Raw genomic sequence first — 25,746 nt, forward strand, 5'->3', positions numbered from 1 at the left:
ATTTTATTATATATTACTTAGCATTAATCCTTTATAACATGTCAATCTAAATTGACCACCGAATTTTGCAGAATATAATCATCGGCTTTCCATGGCAGCACAATAAAGTCCTTCTGTCCATGGAATGATTCAGTGATAACCTCAATGGACACAGCTGCATGCCAAAGACACAAAAACAAGTGTAAATTTAATGTATCCAATGACTGACTTTTTATGATCTTTAATTCATTAGCACTTTTCATCACTGACAAACTAAAATTACTTCTGAATAATTCTCTAAAGCCAGTGTGCAACTCAGTTATGCAAATATGTCCAAGCTTTCTTTCTTGAAGGCAGACTTTTTTATTTGAAAGCTTGGTTGCCTGAGAACTATTAAGTATGAAAGTAATAGGAACATCACATATTGCTAACTCTGCCTTATGCATCAGATGGAAACAGTGTATTCAGAATGCAAAGCATAAAACATCCCCAAAAGCATCTGAAGACTCACACCAAAGACTAATACAAGGGCTCTTTATACTAAGAGCAGATATCTCAGGCTAATAAATTTAATGATACTCCTGCTGACTGGGACAGACTCAGCTTTTTTCCTGCTACCAATCCACTGTCATTAACATCAAAGTCTAAGCTGCATCAAAACTCTAGTAATACAGCAGAAAATAAAAGCATTACCCAAAAAGAGAGAAAGAACAGGACAGTCACTGCTCATTTGATTACCAGAGTAACTCTATTCTGTCCTTCCTTTTTCTACGAGCCTTCATGAGATCTGATTGTACAGTACTTCAGCTGTTTTAGTAAATACAACATGACTACTGCTGTCAGCAGATTTTCCTCCCCATTCTCCAGGAAAGAATATTTAATTTTACAAACAAAATCAGGTCAGCCTACGCAACTAAAGCATATTTTCCTGCACAGCACCTGCCCCACACTGTTGTCGCTGGTGGAACTCAGTTCTTTTCCAGGTAATTACCTGAATCTTTGAGCCTGGTGGTGAAGTGGTCCAGGGTAGCGTCTGTTGGGAGACTGATACAGCTGTGAAAGGAGTGCCTGGCTTGTTTTCTGGCTGGGGTTATTGGCAAACTTCACAGTAATTGGTTCTGTAGCACCACTAGGCTTCTGGCCATTTAGTCCCTTTATGGCTTCTTCTGCCTCTATTCTCTTATCAAAACGGATAAATCCCACACCTCGAGAAACCCCTGGGAAGTAAAAACATGCAAAGAGATGAATATTCGAAGGAACAGCCTCATTTATGCAACGAACAAACTGAATGTTGGGTTCGACTTCACACAATGGGTGGTTTGCAAATTAAGAAAAGTCCTGTAAAGAAAAATCCTCTTCTCAATCCCAATAATTTTAAGTAAACAATATTCTGTATTTTGGTAGTCCCTCATTAAAGAGACAGCAGTTATACCTCTAGTTACATTTATAAGGAAACAGACACTGCATTTTACACTAAAAGTCAAAAAAACCCAGCTGCAGACATTTGCAATTTTGCCACTTCCAAAAAAACCATGCACGTATCAAGAAAAGTTTTCTTTTAACCTGTGACTTGATCAACCAGAATCCGTGAGGTGATGATGCGCCCATATTGTGAGAATAACTGCTCTAATTCTTTCTGGGTCATGGTTTTGGGAAGGCCGCTGACATACAAGTTTGCATCCCGGATGGATGCTGAACTTGGACGGGCATATGACACCTATGGAGAGAAAAGGAGAGCAGTGTTAGTGAGCTACAGCCACCCTTGGCATTTTGGACAGACAATGCTCTGCTCTTTCACAAGACATAGCCCTGCAGTTCAGACAGAACCTGCTCTGTTAAACCAGCAGAGCCAGGAAAGGCTGGAGGAACAAAGGAAGAGCTGCAGAGACCTTAAAACAGACACAAGGGTTCTGAAGTGCACTGATAAAATAACCACTGTTCAGAGGTGGATTAATGTGCACCTTCCCACACACGGCTCTGTAAATTTGCCCCCACGGGTGTGGGTGTGTGGATGATTTGCCGCAGCCAGCCCCACACGCTGAAGTTCCTGCATGTTTTTCTTTTTCCCCTCCAAGTGTCTGAAACAGATCAGGTTATTTGCAGAGTGATCTTTTGTGCTCCCTCTCTTTGTGTTTGCATCCTGAGCTGGCAAGATCTGTTCTGGATGAACAGTAAAGTACCGGTGAAATTAGACTAAATGAACATCTGCTCAGGGAGCTGTAGACTGACACTCATTGTCGGATCTGCAATTTATCATGAGAAGTTCCCTTGCATTATAAAGCCCAGAACCAGACCATAAAATATTATGACCAAGCAAACAAAATCTAGCTGTGGCACTGCATGTGTGCTGTTGGAAAATTACTAATTCAAGCCTCTTAACTGCTCTTCTACCTATGAATCAGATTTATAATTATAATAGGTGCATAAAAAGCCTTCTGCACTTTTAAAATAATATATACATTTAGAATAAACACATTTAACATAATAAAAACACTTCCTGGATAAAGCCTAATGGCAAATATTCAACACAGATCATGAATTACTTTGCAGCACATCTGAAAAAATATTGGAACCCAAGCTGAACATTCTGCACTTCATTTTGATTTATTTCAATATAAACAGATCAGTACTCTCCTGCATTATGTCTTAAAATGTGTTGAGGAAGGAAGTGGGGGGGTTCCCATCACGAACACAATACATTCAGCAATTGTCTTCCCCTCTTCCTGAGCCTCAGCCTGAACACAGATGATGTCAAGTGGATGTCTATGTGTTTTATGTGTCAAAGAGCTGTCTTTGTGCGCTCCACACCTAAAAATAGATGTTGACTCAACACAGAAAATTATGTTAATGACTAATATTTGCTTCCTAAATCTTCTCTGCATAATAGCAGACAAACACTAAGGATTCTAGATTTTAAGGTTTTTGGCAATTTCTTTATAACTTACATGTTTGTCCATAACCTTTTAAATCTAACATTTACAGAGAAGGCTGGGGAGAGGAGGTGGAAAATTCAGGAAAAGAAATATGAAATAGAGGTTAGATAAAACATTTGCATTAATAGAGGCAAGCTCAGGCACACAGCACAAAGGCTCAAGCAAAACATGAGGAGCAGAGAAACCTTCAGGTGCTGAAAGGAAGAAGGATATTGGGGTAGAAATTATTTTGTGCCACAGCCCACGAGTTTGATGGGGTGCAGCATTTCCATCGCTTCCCTGCTGGTTCTGAATGCCCCTCTGATGGATCCAGGACCAGAAGACACATGGATGGCACCACTAGGCTTTTATGTAACAAGGCTCAATCCAGACCCTAGGGGACACCAGGGATAATCACATGGTGCTTTCACCTACAGCTTGTTTTGGTGCTGGGGCACTTGGAAAAGCAGATTCTCCCTCCCCACTCTGCAATGCCTCACCTTGAGAGGGCACTCTAAGGCACCTACAGTTTAACCTACTTTAGGAATGACAGCTTAAAAAACACTTAGGAGCCTCTCTGGAGTGAGGGTAGGGATCTTACCTATTTCTCAAAACTGAGAACAGCAAAATGAATAAAAGTTCCTGGGCAAACAGCCAGGGGTTTCCTTTGGGTTTCTCACTCTGGCACATTCATTAACCAAATGCCACATTATAGGGAAGATGAAAAGTACTGGGATATGCAAAAAACACTACTTCCCAGAGCAATGAGTGCCTGACATTTTATATATATACACTTCTACTTACAGAAGGCTCGCTGCTCTCGTGGGCCTTGCAGGCAGGCAGAGGAAGGAGAGGCTGCTCACACTCCCGACCCTCCGCTCACAGCACATGTGAACACCTATTGCTGCTCAGGTCTAGTTTTTATTTCCTCCTGCAATCAAACATTCAGGCTGCAGGGGAGCCTGAGCCAAAGAAAGAAGCTGCCAAAAGCAACTCAGCCGTCTTTAATATCAAGGAGAAAAGGTTGCGGAGCTGAATGGACTCAAGGCTGGTAATGTCAATTATTTATCTGCTTTTGAATCTTTTTCATCTTCCCTCTGAGGTCAGCCAATGACAAATCGATCAGTTGGAGTGTGCCATCCTGCTTTCAAGCTATTATTCAGTTAGTGCTGAGGATGGGATGTCTTCCCATGTGTGAGCTATCAAAGGAAGAAATCGCCCACCCTGACCCTCCATCACGCCAGAAGCTCCTTATGCTGTGCGAGTTAAAATGGGAGCAAAAACCAGCTCCCATTTTATCCCTGCAAACCGCAAAGCGCTGCGTGAGGATGCTGCATTAATTCTTTATATTCACACTCAAATTTTTTTCCCCTTCCTTTGCTTACGGCAGTGTTAGCACCCTGTAATGAAACAGTGTTGAAATAGAAAAGAGTATGGAATCCTAGCCACCACAAGGAATTCAAATAATGAGCTAGAGAACACCAAGCTACTGTTTGACCCAGGCATTTCTCAGCATTAAAATGTTTGTCCACTCGTACAACGGCTGAAGGTCGAACCATGGCGCTGGATTTCACCGCGTAAGATCATTTAGGAGTTCTGCGGTCAAATTTGCAAGGAAGATAATAAAATATTGTACAATTCATTTAATGGCTTGCTGGCCTCAGATGTTCGTTTCTATAAATACATATATAATAACTATGAAAAACATTTAATAGGACATTTCTCATCTGACACTGAGCATTAGCCTGTGTTAAGGGCTTCTCTTCATAATAAAAAGCCATCTCCAGAGGCTGCACCACTATTTCCCAACACCACTGCAGCATCACAAGGTCCAGCATTTCATATCTTCCATGGCAAAGCACATTTTTCTTCAGGTGCACAGAAAATATCTCAAAGTAATTATCTTCCCTATTGATTTCCTACCTGCTTTCCCATATAGAAAACTTTCTGAAGAATTACTAACCTTGAGACTCTTCAGAACATAAATTGAATCGGTTTGGCCTTCCCAAGCCAGAGCCCACAGCAAAGGCACCTAGAGGCATGAATGCATCCCATTTGTCTTATGGAACAAACAGCAGCAGCCATTTGAACTCTGCCACTTAACCACTCTGCTGCTGCTCCCTGTAAGAGATGCCTTCCTGTGCAACTCCTGTGCTAACATGGACTTCTCAAACATCCAAGTCCATTTCTAGAAGGCTCCTTGTAAAATTAAACTCTGGTATCCTCTGAAGAACTACACCATCCTTTCCTGGAATGATATGCACTGCCAGCATAGCCATGCTGCCCTGGACACATGTGAGCAGCAGCCAAGCAGCTAATTTTGCAGATACCAACCTTCTCCGAGATCTATCTTGCTCTGCATCTACCATTCCTCACTTGGAGAATGTGAAAGCATGCCGGAGCCTTCAATCACGGTGCAGCACAGGCACCCAAGTCACCCACCCAGGGCACCTGCAGTCCCCAGGACATCTCTCCAGCCACAAGCAGCTAAGGGGCAGTCAGTGTTAAGTGATTCCCTGGGCTTCCAGAAAGTTTGTGCAACATTCAAAAATACCAGACTTCTTGGTGACCTTAATACAGAGACTTTGCTTTGTCTTTTTGAGACTCTCTGAAATACAGGATTTCTTGTACAATTTTTGGGGCGAGTCACTTGGCTTTTTTCTGCCTGAAGTCCAGTTTAAAATGGGGACAACCCTTCCCTCACTTGCTGCCCCTTATCCCACTGGTACAAACTGGAAGAGCTTTAACACAACCACTCAAAAGCCTCACACATGTAAATAAAGCACAGTCTCACTTGTTTAATGCACATTCAGAACTAGTAAAATTTGCTTAGCACCACTGAACGGGCTATGGCAGAGACATTTCCACACAGCCACTTCCAAACCTTCAACTGTGTCCTCATTTTGTGCAAAACCAGATTTGAGACACCCTCCTGTGAAAGCTCTGTGCTTTGTCAGAACAAGCAAACACAAAAGGCCTCTGGTCCAGAGGCTGAAGACCAGGATCTGGAATACTTTCACTGCTCTGTCCTTCCTCTTCCCTAAGCCCTTGGCTGGAGGATGGAGGGGAGTGACAATGCACTTTACTGTTGAGCGATTCAATGCCATTTTACAGAGATTAATTATAATTGCAGGTACAATGGTCTATCCCATCGTTTCAAAAAAGACATCCATAGATAATAAACCAGGAACACTCTTGGCTGGATCAAGAGCAAGGCTAAGGGAAATAATTGCTCTGGCTCTGTGGAGTGAAAAGGACTCACTGGCAAAACCGAGGCAGTAAAAAGAAATTGTGATTAAGAGAAGATGCATGAAATTAAGAGGCAGAGACCCTCTGGTACCTGCTGAAAGCAGCAGAACCAAAGCTGAACCTTCAAATGCAGCACTGAAAGGTCCTCTGAGCACCAGTATCACTGCAGGCAAAAAGAGCAGAGGAGGGTTTGATAACAAACACTACAAAGTCCAAAGGGTTACACTGACAGAGGCTCCTAAAGAGCAAAAGAGGAGTCAACTTAGTTGAGGCTTTCCAGGTCTGCAGCATCTTTCAAGTTCTGGTCCAAGACTTTGTCTTGGGGAGCAGCAGCCACAGCAGACAACCCCTCTTTGACTAACTGTGAGCTACATATAAAAACAAGCAGTTCATTTTAGACGGAACTATAAAATAGCTACATCCCAAACCTGCAGTTTGTGCCAATAATGTGAATTTTCAGGAAAGGGGAAAAAAAGGGGGCACAATGCAACTGCACACAAGACACAAACCCACAAATCCCTCCTTGCTGCAGTCCAACATATGCAGCTACTCCCAGCACTTCGCCATCTCTTCCTCCTCGCAGAGCATCCAAGCTTCTCCTGTGCCTTGCCCTGATCTCTCTGTACACCCTCTCCTTACCACCCAGCTTGTACAACATCCCATTTCTTCCGAGGGACAGGAGGCTGCAGGCAGTGCCCAGCAGGCTTGGTGGCCCTGGGGAGACTGTGGACAACACTGGGTTTTGGCCAAGCACTGCACCAAGGGCACCCAACACCAGAGCTCTGCTACCATCACTGTCAGCAGCCCAGCACTTTTTGGCTGCCACCCAAACTGTGTTGGGCTGCACCCACACCTCCCAAGGAGTCTAGGATGGGGTGCAGGAGATGCAATTTCTTCCCCAGGACTCCCTGCTGCAATTCCTCCTTCGCCGAGCACGGCTGGAAGGCAATCATTTTGACAAATGACTTTGTAGGACAGAGAAGTCTGAGGCTGCTGTTATTTGGTTACCCTACAGTGACAGGATGGTTTGTAGTTTTGTGGACAATTACAAGAATTAACATGGACAGATTTAGAGCCTGAGTTTTGTGGAAATAGCTGGCATTTTGAAAAATGCCACAGAAACCAAGATAAATAGGAAGATCTTTCAGCAGTAATGTTACTACTTTATTTTCAGAAAAAACAGCATTACCTTCTCCCACAGCCTTAATTTACTGTATTTTAAACTAAGACCATCCAGACCTATTGATCAAAACAGGAGAGTAAAGCAGAAATACAAAATTCCATGCTATTCATTAAATTTAACTGAAAATTAAAATAACTAGAAAAAGCCTCTGAGCACAGAGGAATCATCTTATCCGTTTGGTATTTCACCATTCGATAGATATGATGGATTTAAAAACTGGAGGTTATCAAGGGCTCAGAGAACCCAGATTCCTGCTTCCCTTCTGGGGACATCTCCCTTACCTCCAGCAGTGTCACAGCATGTACCTGCTCCTGTGAGGCAAGGAAGAAGCAAACCTATTTCTCAGGCAACAGAGAAAAAGGAAGGGTGCACAAGACTGCACTTTAGGGGGTCACTAGCTCTTTTTAGATTTCAAACTTCCTTTCAAAACTGTTCTGCCCTTGTTCCAATGAAGCCGGGTCACCTGAATCCCCAAGTAAATTGTAAAACACTTCCTTCGCATCCTTTCAGGCATTGTCCTTTTTTCAGGGCAAAGTAGCAGTTTAAACAATCTGTACCCCATGCATCACACATCTTATTTTCCTTCTGATATTTGATGCAACTGAATTGCCAGGCAATCTTCAACAGCAGCAGTGACCTTTCATATGCTTTTATGGATGGGCAAATTTAATTTCTAAAAATAGATTCAATTTTTGGAATATATATTTATTTCAACACACTGTCTCTTCCCTCACTCTAAACTGTTTTGCAGAATTATGTCAAGCTTTAGCTGTAAAAATAAAGTGAAGCTTTTCTCTCTCACAAGATGATGCTGCTACGAAATGGCGTAAATAAAATATGCACTACGATCAGCTGAGGAGGAACAAAATGTGTATAACCTATTACCACCAAACACAACACTCCCTCCAATGCTTTTCCCCAGCAGATATTCTGTAAATCGTCACCTCTCAACTTTGACTTGAAAGGGCATCATTGACTTAAATAAAATGCACATAAATATTTTAGCTGCTAGAGTGAAAAGGGATTATTTATCATAACAATGACAGAATAAAAAGAACATTTCTTCAGTTATTTTAGTCCACACATCAGAGCCGACTGTGCCTGGCTGTTCTGCTGATCCTGCTATTAAGCCAGTTCTTTCTGTGACTGCATGGCTGTTTTGCAAGGCATCAGGAGAGAGAGAACATTAAGCTGCCACAAAAATGTTACAGAAGTGAAAAGGACAGCATCTCAGGCCACATGCATAAAATACATACATTATTTTTAAACAGGAATTAAGCCTTGAGGGGTCAAAAAATGAGTGCAAATAACTCCCCAGAGCCACCTCATGTTTAGTCTAGGTGCAAGGAACAGCAGAACCCACAACACAGATGGGACAAAGCCAGCAGGACCACAGTGACCTTGGCAAGCAGAAGTAATTTGCCACTGTAAAAGGGCTTTCACAGATTACTCATTTCAACTTTCCTTCCATCAAAACAGCTCCCAAAAGACAGCCAGAGAAATTCTACCTGGAGGACTGCAGCTACCCAACACACATGGACAGGGGCCAAGGTTCAGCCCATCCATCAATGATATTTACAGATTGTCTGAAGCAAAAAACTCAGCCACATTCATGAAGAAAGCAGAACAAAGTAATGTTCAGTGCTCTTCCAGCTCCATGTTCTACTAAATATTTTTTAGTCTACAAAACTATATGCCACCAAATTCCTTTCGAGATGTTCTCTTGGGGGAGGTTTTTTAATGCAGCAATGGTGCATTTTTAGTAACTGTAAAGGGCATCTGTAGCTAAAGTATTTGGGTCTGATAATTAAATATAGTATTTCCAACAAGTTTAAATACTTCAGCCTTACAAAGAATGTCAGTGAGATGCTTTAAATCAGTATGTGGGGGCAATGGGCAAGTGAGGAAATTCAGCAGCGCCGAGTCCTGTTCCTCATCATCACCTTGAAACCCTTGGAAAACCAGAGATTTCTCCAGCAACACAAATGCCACTGGCAGCACCAAATACACCTGATTTATCCCTCAGCATGAACAATGGGAAAGCTCCATCCCCACTGCACAGTACTAGTGAAAGCAGACCTAATTTATCAGAATTTCCAGAAGTGCCACATAATTAAAAATACAAAAAAACCCAAGGAGGTAAAGGTAAGGTAATCACATGCAATTCTGCAATGAAAATTTGGGTTGGAAACCACTGATTAGATGCCCCCGAGGCCAAAACTTTGGCTGTTGGAATAGAAGGCTCCCTTGGGTTGGTTTTAGGCAACTGCATAAACCCAACTTTATTTTAAAAAACCCAAATCCTATGCTTCCTCCCAGTCATAGAACTTATGCAGCTCCTGTGCATGTAGATTAGATCAATCCCTTTGTTTATTATTAAATTTTAACAGCTTTTAAGAACCCCCCAAATTTCCTTTTATATTCTATGCTAGTCTATGAGCTATTAATAAACATGAAAACACCAAACAAATTACTGAATTTCTAAAATTTATACTGAATTAAAAAAAAAAAGAAAACAACATACCACGAGTAAGATTTTACACAGGAAGTTCCCAGATAAGAAAAGTCTTACTAAGAAGATAAAAAAGGCATAATGGTTTAATTTTGCACATGAGAAATATATAATAATCATTGGTATGGGTTCCAGTTCCCTTTACCACATGATTTTCCTGTAACCTTGAAATATTATGAATGTAATCGCATTGCTCTGGTTAACACAAAAGAAGAAGAGGCAAAGCAACAGAGGTACTCAAGGACAAGAAAGCCAGTTTTTTCCTACGGTTGAATAATGTTCAAAATATACATGTGCTGCATGAAAAACTGATCTAGATTCTTCAGGTTCTACTGAGTTTTTAAAAAGTATTTTCAAAATAATTTTTTTTCCTGATAATGTGCCTTTAAAAGCCATTTGGAGAGCAACTTTTCACTGTAAGTGGAAACTGCTGAGTCCAAGCCTGCAGTTCCACCTGCAGCAGTTGATAAGATGGTAGATTTTGCTGCCTTGCCTTACATATTCCTCTAAGTGTTTCCATTAGCTCTTCAAAACCATGCTGTGAGCATTTTGAAGTATGGCCCACATGCCTATCTGTGGGATGGAATCTGGATGGTCTGAGGGAGGTTTGGAAGCAGCCTTTTCTATGAAATCCATGCAGCTGCTCCACCACTTTCATAACCCTCAGCTCAGCTCTTCTGCTCTTCACTGATCAAACATAAGGGGAAAAACTTGCTTGACACAATCCTCAGAAATATACCAGAAGCCAAGAAATATTTTTGCTTCAGGGAATACCACTTTGTCTAAACTATAATCTTTAGCCAAAATGCCAAAGCCTACAGTATTGGCCACATTACATTGTACCTTTTTTTGCAAGATACAACATCACTGGCATTACTTGTACCAATATTCAGTACAGTAAAAATTCTATTTTTATATTAACACTTTTAGCTTTGAAATACAAATTATCTGCAGAAGAAAAATTAAGAAAATGGTGCAAATCAAAAGCCAGCATTCAAAAAAAAATGATCAAAGCAGTTTCGGATAATTTGAATCTGATCTGCTGTTTGCTCCTCTTAAATTTTTTGATTCACATCCCTTAAGCTGTATATTTGTCAGAATTTGGGATGTGGAAATCTTCTGTAAGCTGTTCCATAACAGCTTTTTCAGCCATGCAGCAAAAACTGTGACAGTGCAGAAGCTTGCTTTTCTTGTGAGACCACTTAAGAAGGTCATTGAATAACTAATGGTCTATTACAAACAATGGAATAAAGAGACTTCGGTGGGAAGTCTCCAGCTTTTAAAAGAATAAATAAAATTAAGGATGTGGAAATTGAGATTTTTTTTTTTTTTTTACAATAACATATTCTAACTTTTGAGAAACATGCTTTCAACACCTGATAATGACAGGAGTGCCACTAAAGGAGAACTCTGTGACAAAGTATTTCCCAAGAAAACATAAAGAAACCTGTATCTTGTGAATACACCATCACGTACTTCACCTGTTTATGGATAATGGTATCACTCTGGCTGTTCTATTCTACATTTAAGCCTCACTGTCACGCTTTAAAAAGCTTCCTGTTACTTTCCCCTCTCTTTAACAATAGCAGCAATTTCGGAGAAGAGAGATTTCATCTTCTGCATGTCCGCTCATTGTTCCAAGGAGGAGCTCGTTAACCCCCTTACAATGGAGAATAAAATAGTGATGAAATTGCCAGAAACAGTTCCAACTACTTTCTCCTGTTCCTGAATTGAGCAAAAGACATTTTATATTGTCTTACCTTTATGGTTTTGGTCTGGAGTCTGAGTCCATTTAAAGTGTTAATGGCTTTCTCTGCATCCTTTGGATCAATGTAGTTAACGAATCCATACCCTAAACTCTGCCCTGTTGAAACACAAAAAATAAAGAAAAAAAGACTCAGTATTTTTCAGCACAGGAACGACTTTCAAGAGTGGAAGCACAATTTTCTTACACTGCTTATTCCATCCTTGCTTTCCCTTACAGTCTCTGCTATTTTCACCATTTCTTTATCTCCTTAATACAGGGGGAGCCATCATAACTTTAAACTGCTGCTCTGAAGATCCTTCTGTAAGAACGAGAAGCCGCAACCCCTCACCCTGCCTTCCCCAGGAGTTTACTGCAAAGCATGCATGAGGCTTGACAGCAACAGAACTGTGTAATAGTTTTGTGCTGAGCTCCTAATAAATATAACTGCCTGACCTGCCAGTAACAAGGCCACCTCTTAAATAAACACACACATATAATTTTGATGCTGTTTATAAACAAGTCTTGAAATATTTAAACTGCAAAATTAGGAAATTGCATTTTTACACTAACCTTGAAGGAGCTGAGGAACAGAAAACCACCTTTACATCTCTTTTTACTGCTCACCGAGCAGCCAGTAAACAGAAGAAGGGACAGCCCAAATTGCAGCTGGGTGAGGAACCGTGTTAGAGCTCCCCTCGGAGCATTTGAGATGACAGCAAACCCAAACAGTGCAACAACTGCTGCTGTGCACGGGATGGCAGGAGCCCACTTCAGCAGCCAAAAGCCTTTCAACAGCTCCTGTTTGCCCAGCCAGACCCGTGTGTGTGCCTGCAGCAGAACAGACACGGTTAATAACTGGGGTAAGTGACACAGGGCTGGAGAGGCCGTGCTGTGGGCACTGCAGGGATCATGGACATGCACAGGGCTGGGAGAACCCACTCTCAGGATCTTCTCCCAGCTCCCGAGCAGCAGCTTTGCAGCACCAATTCTATTAATGCAACGTGACAGACAGCCGCTTCCAGATCCCTTCCTTCGAGCATCCTACTGAACTTATTTTGCATGTTTGGAAAACACAGCTTTTTTTTTCTTTAGGCACATGAACTCGGAACATATAATCATGAACACACAGATAATCACATTTCAAGAATCAGTAAGCCTAAGCAGGCAGGTGAACCATCCTGTCAGGCTCCCTCTCATACACCCTTTCTGTGTATCTGGAGCACAGCAAGCCACAAAACCACCTGTCCCTCGGCACTGATGTGCAGGGAATCAAAATGCTCCTGCTCACGCAGGCAGTGAGAAAAGAAACATGTGAAAACCCCTCCCAAGGAGAGGAGCAGCATTTGTGGAGATTTCTAGCCACGGGAGCAGCAAGCAGCGACCCAGCTCCTGCTCACCAGGAGGAAGGGGAGGTTGGGAAGGCAGCTGCACACCAAGTGCCTTGATGTCCCCTGGAGGCACAGATCCTGCCTCCCAGCACAAAGCTTTGTTTCTTTGTCTCCTGGACTACAAAAAAGCATCTGTGTGTTTCTCAAAGTCAGACACCACCAAAAATACAGCGTTTGCTGTAACGCAAATACAGGGAGCGCTTCTGTCTTACGAAATCAGATCAAAGCCCTAAAAGCTGCTAACTATGCAATGGAAGACTCTAAAAATCCATGGAAACACTGCCGTTCTTGCCTGAAATGCCCACATGCAGGCGAAGAAGAAGAAATGGCTGTTTTAACATACAATACAGCCAGGGAGCAATTCCATCCCATCAATTTAACTTCAGAAAACAGTATAAAAAACATACTCAGTCTTCCTGGAGAGCTGAACTAATCTCAGCAAAAATATTCTTACCCAAGTTACATGACATTAACCAAGAATGACCTGAAGTCTGGCTGAGCACAAAGCCTGGAGCCAAAATAAAGATACTTTCCCTGCCATGCCTTCTTCTGCTTGCCTACCTGAGGTATTTTATACAGCCCCAATCCCTGTGCCTCTGAACACATCAAATCTTTGATACATTTAATCCTAAACAATCCTAGGGAGAGGGAAGACATTATCTAGGAAACAAACATCTTTTTAAGGGGGGAAGGAGACACAAGGACCAGAGCTTGGATAACCTGTGTTTCTATCCTTCCTCTGTTAATCATCTCTGGACTTCAGAGGTACACAGGGCAGGAGTAGCTGATATGAGATTGGGATTTATGTCCAATGTCTGATCCTGGGCTCCCATGTCTAGCCACCACTATTCTCAAGGCACACGGACTGACTAACCTCTACAATGTATACACTACTTTTCAAAAATCTCCCATGGAGACATTCTCACTTCTGTAAGCACTTACACAAGCGAGACCATGGACAGCAAACCCACTGCACTCGCAGTAGGAAAAGTGAAATCAATGGCAATACAAGAAAATAATGAGTTCACAATTACACAACCTTATTTTTGAGTCCCCCAGCAGCATTTTAGTTATTTGGATACCATAATCTCATTCTCACTATCAAGTGGCAATGTCTAAATGTTCTCTAAGGTGAAGGATAACAAATACCAAAACAAATAAAGTTGCTCTTGTCTGCATGCAGGACTGCAGAACTTGGCTTAATGAAAACTACTACACTGTCATACCAATCTTCTTTCAAATAACAGGTCTGAAGAAACATGATTTCTTTTTGTTAGTGTGTATGCTCCTGGACGTCAAGAAATAGATGAGATTTGTAACAGGACTGCAGGCCTGTTACTCAGAAGCATTTGGTTACGCATTCATATCCCACTGATTGCTATATTAGCTGTACTGTAGTCTCACAAAAAAGGGTGAATGCTCAGAATTTTGAGCACTGAATTTCTGTTAATTCAATGAATACCTCTTTTATCTTAAAAATACTCAAACTTCACACCCTTCACAGTCCATTGAAAGCTCAGTGAAGTTGTTTCCATCAGCAAATTCCTTCTGCTGCGTCCTGGCATAGACCTTACTCTACCAGTGAAGCTGAAGGGAAGAAAAACTTCCCATTTAGAGCTTTCCACTTCAGGGGTGTATTTTTTTTTGTTACTTTGTATTTTCAACCATCTCAACTAAACATAATCATGTGTTTAAAAATTGACAAACGCTCCAGCGTCAAAAAGAAAAATAAAATCTCAGATTAGATTTTTGTCTGTGAAAAGCTTTACGATGACTGTGGAAAACATAATAAAGTTTTACTGTGCTAAACATTTATAGTTAAGAAGCCAAAAAAATTTATACATGCAGCTAAAAACATGAGTTTCAAATTCCTCTCAAGAGCAATGTACCTTATGTCAGACAAAACAGACTCCAGATAGGAAAGAACTAAAAACTGTAACAGGTGAAGAAAGGAAAGGATTTGTTCCAGAATACACTAAACAGTATGAACTTCCCTATTTTCTTCATCATGTGCTCTTCCTGCATTACTCCAAAAGGGTAACACTTCTTTGGACACAATCTGGCAGCACAAAGCAAGCAGCTGGACCTCTCAGTGGGATCCCACACAGACACTGTAGTTCATTCCCATGCTACACTTCCCAGGAACAGCACTGTAAATAGTAAATATTTTCTGTGATTTGGAATCCAATAGTTCATCACATGCTGTGATTCAGGAGGTCAGGCAAGAGATATTTCTAGATGATCCTAAAACAACACCTTGTTATCTTGCTGTTCCCACTGCTCTTTCCGAATGTTTTCTCTAGCAGCAGAAAATGTATAGTGGACCTCCCAGAATCTGGCAAGGAATAGGTCTAAAAATGAGCAGTAACAGGGTTAAAAGTTATCAAGGACTTGACAGTCCTAAAAAAACCCCAAACAAAACACGCAAAGCCAAGCCCAAGCTGGAAGTGTACATGTTTCACATTTGAGAAAGTTCAATTTCAGAGCTGAAAATTACACTTAAAACAAGTCACAAGAAAGAAGATAGGTGGAAAAAAAACCCAAAACAATTCACCCTGTATCATTTTTATCCATATATCCAAAAACTTGCAACTGTGAAAAAGGCAGTGTCAAAAGACCTGCACCTTCTTTTACTTCCTCTGTACGCCAGTCGTCATTGGCCAATTCTGTATTTATATTAAGAGGTAAAGGGAAAACACATTAAAAAACCCTTATAAGTTAGAACAGAAATGTCACAGAAAACCGATAAAAAAAGGGCATAAAACCCCTGTGGCTAGTAAAGGCTGGAATAACAAAATAATTTTTTTTTAAGTTACAGAAAAAAGATCTCTTAACACTGATCCTGACTCACCAGGAGATACCAATAGTAACAGTACAGAGACAAGAGGTATTATGTACACCTGAACAAGTACGTGAAGATATACCCTGGTGAATGCTAAACAGGAGCTCCTGAAGTTACATATGTTTAAATGAAATTATCTGGATTACTTACAGAAAACAGACTCCAAAAAAAGGGGCTAATGGCTCTCTTTTGTGATCAACAAATTCCAGGAGCCTGGAGGAAAAATGTTTGCACTGGAACAAAAGGGGAGGACTGGACAGCCCAAGTACTTAGAGGTCCAGCAGTCTAATGGTGAGCAAGGCAAATTTACAGTATATTCAATACTGGACTTTAATAATAAACAATTAGTGAGGGGTAATAAAATCAATGTCAATCAAATTAAGTTTATGGAAACTAGATTCTGTCAAACTGAACTGAAAACCTTCTTGATGAGATTACAAGTTGACCTATAAATTTTAAGAATGCCATTAAATCAACATTGATATACTTGGTCTTCTCTAAAGGACTTGATTTGGTACTGTATTAATTGACTAAAACAAAATTAACAGGGGACACATTAAATGGATAAAAAAAGCCAACGGATCTTACTGGGTATTGTGAACAGGAGGCTCGCCTACAGGTCTATCTCTTGGCTCTAAATTGTTTATTTCCACTAGTAAATGGAAAAAACCCAAACTCCTCACTTGAGAAAATTGACTGCAGAAAGACAGGAGGAAAGGATAAGTACAAAAGACAGAGGGAAAGCACAAAGCAATTCAAGTTCCTCAGTAAACCACAAATACACACATTTGCACAGCACAAAGATTATGTCCTGACAAACCAATTTAACTGTGCCATGCTTTAGGAATGCTGAAATGAAAGACTGACACAGGCTACACCAAGCTTGCAACACTGACACAAGAGTTAAAACTATTGCTGCCATAAAAGTCACAGAATCAGAAACAAAGAAAAATTGCTACTTCTGATCTGCCTGTGCTTTACTGAGGCAGAGCCCAGTCCTGGTGCAAGTGCTCCGAGCAAGACATTGCCTTGGTGATGGGGCTGTGAGAACTGACGACAGCACAAGAACTCCTTCAGTTGATATACAGGGGTCACTCTGCCTACCTGATGATCAAAGAAGTAGTGATAGTAATTTGAATGAAGCTGAACCTGAACACTACTACATTAATATTCACCTGAAGTACAATTTTAATTGTTTTTTCTTACTAATGTCTGTCCATGGAGTTATGTATCCCAAGTCCTACTGCTTGGCAAGTGAAACCAGAGTAGAAATAATACAGCAAATGCTGTTTTCCTGTGGAAGCCATTTACTCTGTGTTTTTGACATTGAAGGTAACACAAATTTAAGTATCTATCTACCAACCATTTTGTCAGTTCTACCACTGGAAATTCTGAAGGCTTGATTTTTTTTTCTGAAAGCTATGCTCTAGCTCAAGCGGAAATTAATCCAGGGAACGTTTTGGCAGGATGTGTTAAGTGCTCTATAATCTCTTCTACTCTGAAGCTCTACAGATACACAATTCCTGCTGGTTCTATGAAGAACAATCATTGCCACAAGCAAAGCAGAAGCAAACTACTTTCTCAAAGTCTATTGCAGGAAACTATTCTAGCAGCAACTTAGAGATCAGTACAACTTTTAATTGTCCACCTGTGACCAAGTAAATTAAAAAATGGTTAGAAAAATCCTTTTTATTTGGAAATGAATTACTGCAGAATATAACACCACATCAAAGAAGTACGATCCCCACTATAAGTAGTCAGTCATGAGAACAAGCACAGAATGGGACAGCAGCGATGTGAACTGTCTCAAATTGTGGTTTTGTTGTCCCCTGCCCAAATGTAAAAGCTAATTAAAGCTGCCCTCCTGACAGCCATACACAATCCTTCCCTTGGAAGTAGGGCACGTCTGACAGCTCAGCGCGCATCAGCCAGGCAGCAGCCGTCAGACTGTAACAGCCCTCAGTCACTCTGCCTTTGGGACCAGGAGATAAATAATGCTCACCACCAATTCTCCACATCCACTTTTGCCTGTTCAAACCTTGGTGAAATTTAGGGAAGGAATTCGTTAGGGGGTGAGCTTCTCTGTTGCTTCTCTCAGTGCAACTTGCTGTCCACCTGTGGCTCTTCCAAGCAAGCCTGCACATACTCTTCCACTTTTCCCAGCGTTCCTCAAGATTGAGATGTTTGCAATAAATAGAACCTATAGATGGATGGCAGGGAGATTGCTGTCTGTCTTTTAAGCAAGAGTAACCACAGAATTCTGACATTCAAGGCACTCCCTACTCCAGCAGGCAGGTCTATTTCAGAACACCACTCTGTGAGCCTTCAGAAGTCTTTTAAAACACACTCCTGGGATGAAAAGGAATGACTGCAACTCATATGAAAAGCTAGATGAAGTAGAGGATTTGGAGAAGGCTACATAAATATCGTTGAGATGATATATTCACAATGTATAAAGAGGGTCAAGTGAAATGACTTGCATTTTTTTTCCCTGCTGTTGTTTCCACAACAGTTACCAACAAATAGAGCTGCTCACTGTAAAAAGGAGGTAAGCTATAGAGAGAAAATTCAAATCAAGGGAAAATGAGATCTGATCATGAGACCAGTTCAAAACCTGATCCTTGTCTGACACTTTTTTTATACCAGCAACGTCAATCTCATTCATCCTCTACCTCTTTACCAAGGAGAATCACCTGCTGTCACCCCAGCAATGCACACTGCAGTCTCGGGAGAACCAAACCAGAACGGAAGCATCTTCTGCACACAGTGCTCCTAGGACCAAACAATTAAGCTAAGGCTGTCACTGTCACAATTCACTACAGCCCATCTATGAAGGGTAACTTGTTCTGTGCTTAGTGCAGCTTTATCACAGCATCCATTTAGTCTATAGCTTATTTACAATACAGACTCCTTATGTTTGCACAAACTAGGATTCATTTAATACATGTTGTCCATGAACAGCAAGAAAACATTCTCTCCCTATTAATTCTTGCAGAAGCGAGAGTTAAGGGAAAACCATACAATCTTTCTCAAAGCAAAAACCAGACAAGCATGAGTGATAAATCACTTGATTTTTGCTTTTTACAGGAAGGTGTCTGGGTACAAGCTTTGTTTTGGAACCTTCCATCAAATCACTATACTTGGATTATCCTTAGTTTTTTTGAGAAGGTCCCACCTCTCTACATTAGGAAAGGTCACTTGTATTTAAATGCAATCCAATCTAGAGCCCCAGATACGTTGTGATGCTGCAGTGCACCTGCAATTAAAAAGCCTGACTTATCCTTGGTTAAAAACAGCCACCAGCATTACCAGAGTTCAGAATATCCTTCTTAAAATACTACTGCAGAGCAAAGCCCTATTACAGACTAACAATGAAATGCGTTTTTAACAGATTCCCTCCTCAGAAACATGCCTATAATTTCACAAAAAAAAAAAAAAAAAAAAAAAAAAAAAAAAAAAGTAAAGCTAACGCCAAATCTCTGGGAAAAATCCTCTATGTTCCACAGCTAGAGCACCTACATAAGCTACACAATGACACAAAGATCCTCAGATGGGACAAGATCCCTCAAGCAAACTCCCCTACTAAGGCATCAGAACTCCGATACCCAAACAGCTATGGCACTCCCCATCAAGGTATCTGCACAGAGAAAATTCCTATCACTGCCTTAATGCCAGAGAGACTCAGCTAAAAGCTCACACATGCAGGAGAGAGGCTTTTTTTGGGGAGCTCGAGGGGAGACACGAGTTGTACAATGAGGTCCCATGGGAGCCCTGTGCACACTGGATTTAATAAACTCCAGCCCAAGTGGAAGGGGCTCCTTTGCACCAGGCCTTCCCCCACAGAGACGCTGCTGCGTGATTAAAAAATCCCCCAAAGGAAGCCCTTGCAAACAGTGTGCTACATCCCACGTAAAACTCTCCCTCAGGGAGAGGAGAAGAGAGGGAAAATGAAGCAGACATACAGACACCACTCACTCAATTTTAATATCTGAATGGGAAGTGCCAGATACCATGACAACAAGCCTAGAAAAATAAAAGGGGAATAAAAAGAAGCGTTGCCCAAAATGTGAAACAAATCCTATAAATGTACCTAAAGCAAATTATTAGTGCTGGTGAGGTAACTGCAAGTCCAAGATCTTCACATGTCACTGTAAGGGAGCCACGAGGACCTGGACACAGTGACCTCAAAATCAAAGCAAGACTCCCCAAACCCATCTGCAAGCTCTCCACAGCAGAAAGGAGTATCACTGATCCAGCACCTTGAGTTAGAAAGCTTGACTTTGCCAAGCAGTGCCAGAGCTTACACGAGTTTTGTCCTTTTCTGTAGTTCTGACAGATCTCTTAATGCAAGATGGTGTAGTTTAATGTCTTGATTTTCAGAGATGTTGAAGCAGTAGCAGTTTTTTGTCTAAATTAAATACCAATTGATAGTAACTGTCATGTTTCAAAATTAGATACAGTAATTATTTTCACTTTCGGACAGCCCCATATATCCAACTCCCAAACACAGAAGATGGAGCACCCTTTGACAGCCTGCTGCTGCCCAGCACCACCAGATCCTTCCAAAAACCCTACTCCCACAGAAACTTCAAGAGTGCTTCCAAAACCATGCAACTACTCCATTTTTTACTTGACCACACCAGCAAGGTAAGACACACCTGATCTTGAAAATCGTGCCTTACAGACTCCTAAAGGCTTCTATCATTTCAGATGAGATTGCATGTCACCTGAAACAAGGCTTTGCTCTTACCTGCAGACTACAGAGTTCAACCAAGTCAGCTGTGCCACTGCTGTGCTTGAGGACATGGACTAATCTGCCTGCAAATTTAAGTGGCAGTTTGAGACAGATGCTGCTGACCTGGCTGGAGTCTTCTGTGGTTCCCATTACCATAGCATGGAAGCATTTTACCTCTGAAACACACCTTTCTTCACAACACCATTGAGGAAAGCACTTTGATTCCTGTTATGCAGAAGAAAAACTGAAAGGCACCACAATTTCCAGGGTGAACTTGGACAGAGTAACACAGCCACTAAAACAGGGAGCTAAAATTGCAGCTCCCCCCCTCTAAGACTGGAACCTTATCACTGGCCCATTGAGAGCTGTGCTGGGATAGAGCTATCTCGTAAACACACACATTTCATGTTCTGTAGAATATATTATCCTCTTTTTTCTTTTTTGTTTGCTTGCTTTTATCAAGTTTCTATAAATGCAAAACTGGATTTTCAGCATGCGTGTGTTCGTACTACTGCAAGCAACTGATTAAATAGGTTTTGAAAAGCTACTGCTCCTGACATACACAAGACAAGTGAGTTCCATTTCTGAACAAATATTTGGATTTTGCTCCCCTCAGTTGACATCTCTTGCTTCCCCTTCTTTTCATCTTCTCCTCCCCCTTCCTCCAAGGAGCACACAGCCACTGAATTAGCAGCTGTTCTGAGAAGAGCAAGGCTGCACTCCTCCCTGCTTTGTCCCAGAACAGAACAGGGACTGTACTATAAAAATCCAGTGTTCTGGAGACAGGCATGAATGGACAAGAAACAGCTATGACTTGTCTATCCTGAACTGTAAATTCAATGCTTAAGAGACGACTTAAACACAAGCATGCAGATATTAGAAACAAACAGGCTAAGTAAAAACAAGATTCAGTGAGAAAAAGTGAAAACAAATGGAACCAGGGGAAAAAAACCCTGAAGGATGTAGCAGCACATAAAAATGGTTATCAGCAGTGTGGAAAAAATATCTGCAAAAGGAATTAAAGAAGACACCTCAGTATACTAAGCATGCACTATGCTGTGGGAAGCAGTTCTCATCCCAAGCAGGGGATGTCACACTGAGGAGAAAGGACACAGCATGACTGGACAAGCAGTACAGAAAGAATGGTAAAGACCACACAACTCCAACAAGGAATGCATGTACCAGAGAAAAGAAAGGCAACAAACTGAAGGCAAATTTCTGCAGTCACAAAATTTTAAAAATAAGACCTAATGACTTAAGATACAAGCTTAGAAGTGCTCAGTGTTAAAACACTAAAATATGACCAAAGTGAGATACAAAAGCCTACAGATATTTCAAATGTATAAAGACTATAACTGGAGATGAAATATTAGAAGTGTACTGCTTTTAATATTGTTACTCAAAAAAAGATGAAATTACAAGAGGGTAGAAAGCCAAAGAGAAAAGGCACTCCAAGAGCACAAGCCAGCAGGTCACAGAAGAGGCACACTCTTCATTTCAGCAGATGTATCTTCCCTCCTGCACACCATCCCAAATGCTGGCACATTTGAAATTTAGATGAAAAGTAGAATGCAACTAAAAATTTAATACTGAAGAGTGGACCAGAAGCTGAAGACACACCAAAAGAAACAGAGCGATTATTCACTGGTCCAGCTCCAACCAAAGGCATAGTAAGTTCAGAATACAGTGACCCCATACCATACCACATACACAGTTTTGGTACCAAACTTGTATGAAAAAGGGCAATGGCAGACACCCAGATCAAAGCCTATGAGAAGCTCCACTAGAAAGTGATAGCAGTAAAGTGGTAGAAGCAAGGCAAAAGGACAGAACCAGGACAGAGCCTGCACACAGACGAAGCCTCCTACTTTCATGAAGTGTCAGAGAACTGCAGAGTGGAAGGAGTCCTGGCTCAACAAAACTCTTGGTTCGTAGGCTAGAGATTTTTTATTAAAAGGCCAAAAACATACTCTGTCAATAAGAAGGAAGCAAGAAGAGGACATGGGAAAGACTCAGCTAAGATCTGAAAAAGCCAGAGTATCAGCAAACTTGGAATAATTTCTTCTAGAAATGGTGGCAGTAATGCTTCCAGTCTAAAGGAAATGGCAGATGAACATAAAACTGCAGAAAAACAAGAGTATGTTTTATAAAACAAGCATATTAAGTAGGACATATTATACTGCAGCATCAATATCTGAAACCTGTTTGACTGCAAACTCAAAAAGCCCTGGTAATTTTGTCATTAAATGATTTAATTCAGCAACATTTAAGGTTTTGTACCTCAGCCTCTGTCAAATAGAAAAAAAAAGCCACAACAATACTAACAAATTTCACAGTAATTCAGAACAATGACTCTCAATACCTGTTCTGTCTCAGCAACGGCTTACTAATTAAACTCTGAGCTCTACTAACCACTTTTTCCAATGCACAGAGGAAAGTAATTTATTACAAACTGAAATACAAAATTTAATATTAACAACACAACTCGTGACTGCAGCATTTTTAATCTGATCAGCAGAAACATAAATAAAAGCTGCAACCTGACAGCTAAGAAGGTTAATCTGTAAGAGTTAGATTTACGTAGATGACATTACACAGCATCTGGAAAGATGCTGAGAAAGGTAAAGCTACTTCATCATATTCCAAAACATGCTACCCATAAAAATTTTGCTATGCACTGATATATAGACTGCAGGGCACCTCACCATAAATTTTGCTTCAGCTTTAAGACAGAACTTGCAAGAATTTTAACACAAGAGCAGGAATTTAAGTTGGGTTTCAAATGTTTGTAACATTCCTTTTAGGTACCTGCAGGTAACAAAAGTAATGAAAACAACTTCAAGGAGAAAAATATCACAACTTTGTGTGGAAATACTACTTAGTTCTATCATGTAAACTTGGTAGTTTTTTTTGAGAAAAATATTAGCATGAATATGCTCCTCAGTAAATTTTCTCCAGCATAAAAATTCTGTTCAAGATGGCAGATTTCTGCCATTTTTTGCTGATCACCACTAAAAACAATGTAGTTTCTGTGATACACAAGTCATAAAGGCTTTTCACAATATTAAACAGGGAAGTGGTAAATAAACTTGTTCCTTTTGTTTCCAGTTTGACAAAACACCTAACCTGGAGCAAGTGAGTACCACAATACTACCAACAACCAAAAGGAAGGTACCAGAGCAGCTATTCCAATGCAGCAGAAAGCATAAGGGAAAAATATGTTACCAGTCAAGCTCACAAGCTGTTCATGTTTGGGGCTGGGTTTTTGGTTTTAGTTTTTTTGGTTAACACAAAGTGGCTTCCAGAGCAGGAAAATTTTTAAAGAAACAGAGAACTGGGCAAAGATATGCAGTGGTAAATAGAAATGACACAGATAGAGCAAGCAGGGGAACAGAGGAGACTAAAAAAGGAACTGCTGGAGAATACTTCTTGCTACATGTCCTATCTTCCTGTGCCCTACCTACCATCCTCAGCCAGGAGAGTCAATACACCCCCTCCATCCAGCCAACAGCTTCCCAAGGAAGGAGGAGGCAGCCTCATTTTTTTGGGTCCTAGAATTCTGCAGCAAGAAAAAAGAAGCTTGTTGATACCCAACTTAAGGTGTTTCCAAATGTGTGTGAGCACAATTAACTGAATAGGGCAGCAGGGAGATTAGAGCTTGTACTGCAGAACAGCAGCCCTTCTAGTATAGCAACAATTAATCACACTGGCAATGCTGCCATTTGTTTGCTTGCAGGTGAGTATGACGCAGCTTTTTGTCCATCTGCTTTTGCAACACCCCTTGAAAACCACCTAACTGGAAAAAAAGGCTGTTTAGGCTCTTGTGAATAAAAGTAGTACGTGTTCGGCCTTTTTACCCCCTCAAGCTGATATATTCCACTGATTAAACAGATGCTGAGAGTCATAAGAACATCAGTCCTGTGTCAGAGCAGAGGTCTGCCTGGTCCAATATCCTGCCCCCAGCAGCACCTGCAAGTCAGTTACTTGCACTGAAATTCCTAGCAGGGACAAGCAGCAACATCTGCAAAGCCAGTGATGGATTCTGCTCAGGAATCCAACAACATGCAGCAGTGCCAAAGCACTGCCAGCGAGCAAAGCCAAATAAATGAACTGGCCATGATGCTTTCCCTCTCTTTTTACAAAATGAGAATTTCACAGAAATAAGCGTGGAGAATGACCACAAGATTGTGGCATCATAGAAATGGGAAACACAAGCAAAACCTTTCTTGATATATGTGGAGAGATTTGGAAGAGCCCAAACAAAACTCAGGCTGCATCACAAATGGTTTGAAAAGTCAGAGGCTGCAGTACCCTGTCAATGACTATTCCAGGAATGAAGCACAGGACATGAAGAGAATGCTGATGAAATCCAGAGATTTACTGGCAAAGACTGTGCATCAATACTTCCAATAGCCCAGATTCCCGAGATAGTTATCTGTGCTGACTCTAAGCACAGGACTGCCAGTGAGCTGCACACAAAGGCTGCTGGACTCCCAGTTCAGGCAGCAAGAGAAACCATGCTTTAAGCAGGAGAAAAGAGGTGGTGAGCAGTGTTAAGGGTGTAGAAAACACCCTCTCCATATATCCTTGCATGTAACAGCAAAATTAGAAGTTAAGAAGTTTTAACTGTAAGTCAGTTTAAAATGATCGCCTAAGTTTCCAAGCACTGAGACTGAACTTTTAAAGTTTTCTGGAAGCAAAAGAGAAAAAGGATTTAAGGCCAGGCAAGACCTCCATGCAGTAAACATTTTAAAAGGAACTTTGCTCTTGACAAATTGCATCTCAGTTGACAAATAGAAAAGAGGTTGGCTTGATCATGTAAATGGGTCTCTCCTCAACTCACAGCTAGAGTAACTCCAAAAGCAAAAATCTGAAGTACGTACTCTGAGGGGATGAAAACTGAATGATGACTTTGATCAGTTTAGGGATGCACATGAACTAAGGTAGCAGAAAACAGAGGGGAGGCAGGAATGCTGAGGACATTCACACTCCTGGGAGCAGCAATTCCCAATACCCATCCAAAGGTCTCATGTTGACCACTCCCAGAAGCCAAGATGAAGATAACCTTGGCAGAACTCTTTTGGCTGAAGAGAAAACAAACAACTTGCTAGGGGGAAGTCAACTGATGATGGATCAGCTCTGTAAGACAGAAGGGACAAGGACTTTTCGGCTCACTGATTCAGAGAATCAGCTACCACA

At 41.1% G+C, this 25,746-nt stretch overlaps 1 protein-coding gene across 7 annotated transcripts in view; it reads right to left on the bottom strand.

Moving 5' to 3' along the window:
* Window positions 1–25,746, bottom strand: part of ELAVL4 (ELAV like RNA binding protein 4) — a 63,903-nt gene that overhangs the window by 7,428 nt on the left and 30,729 nt on the right. For all 7 annotated transcript variants that reach the window (XM_021529152.3, XM_021529145.3, XM_021529199.3 and 4 more), the window contains exons 3-5: window positions 11,596–11,699; window positions 1,543–1,696; window positions 971–1,196 (exon numbers count right to left, since the gene is read on the bottom strand). In XM_021529152.3, the coding sequence (XP_021384827.1) occupies window positions 971–1,196; window positions 1,543–1,696; window positions 11,596–11,699 (484 nt within the window). The remainder of the gene's footprint in view (window positions 1–970; window positions 1,197–1,542; window positions 1,697–11,595; window positions 11,700–25,746) is intronic.

This window comes from Lonchura striata, chromosome 9 (assembly GCF_046129695.1).
Source record: "Lonchura striata isolate bLonStr1 chromosome 9, bLonStr1.mat, whole genome shotgun sequence".
Taxonomy (NCBI): domain Eukaryota; kingdom Metazoa; phylum Chordata; class Aves; order Passeriformes; family Estrildidae; genus Lonchura; species Lonchura striata.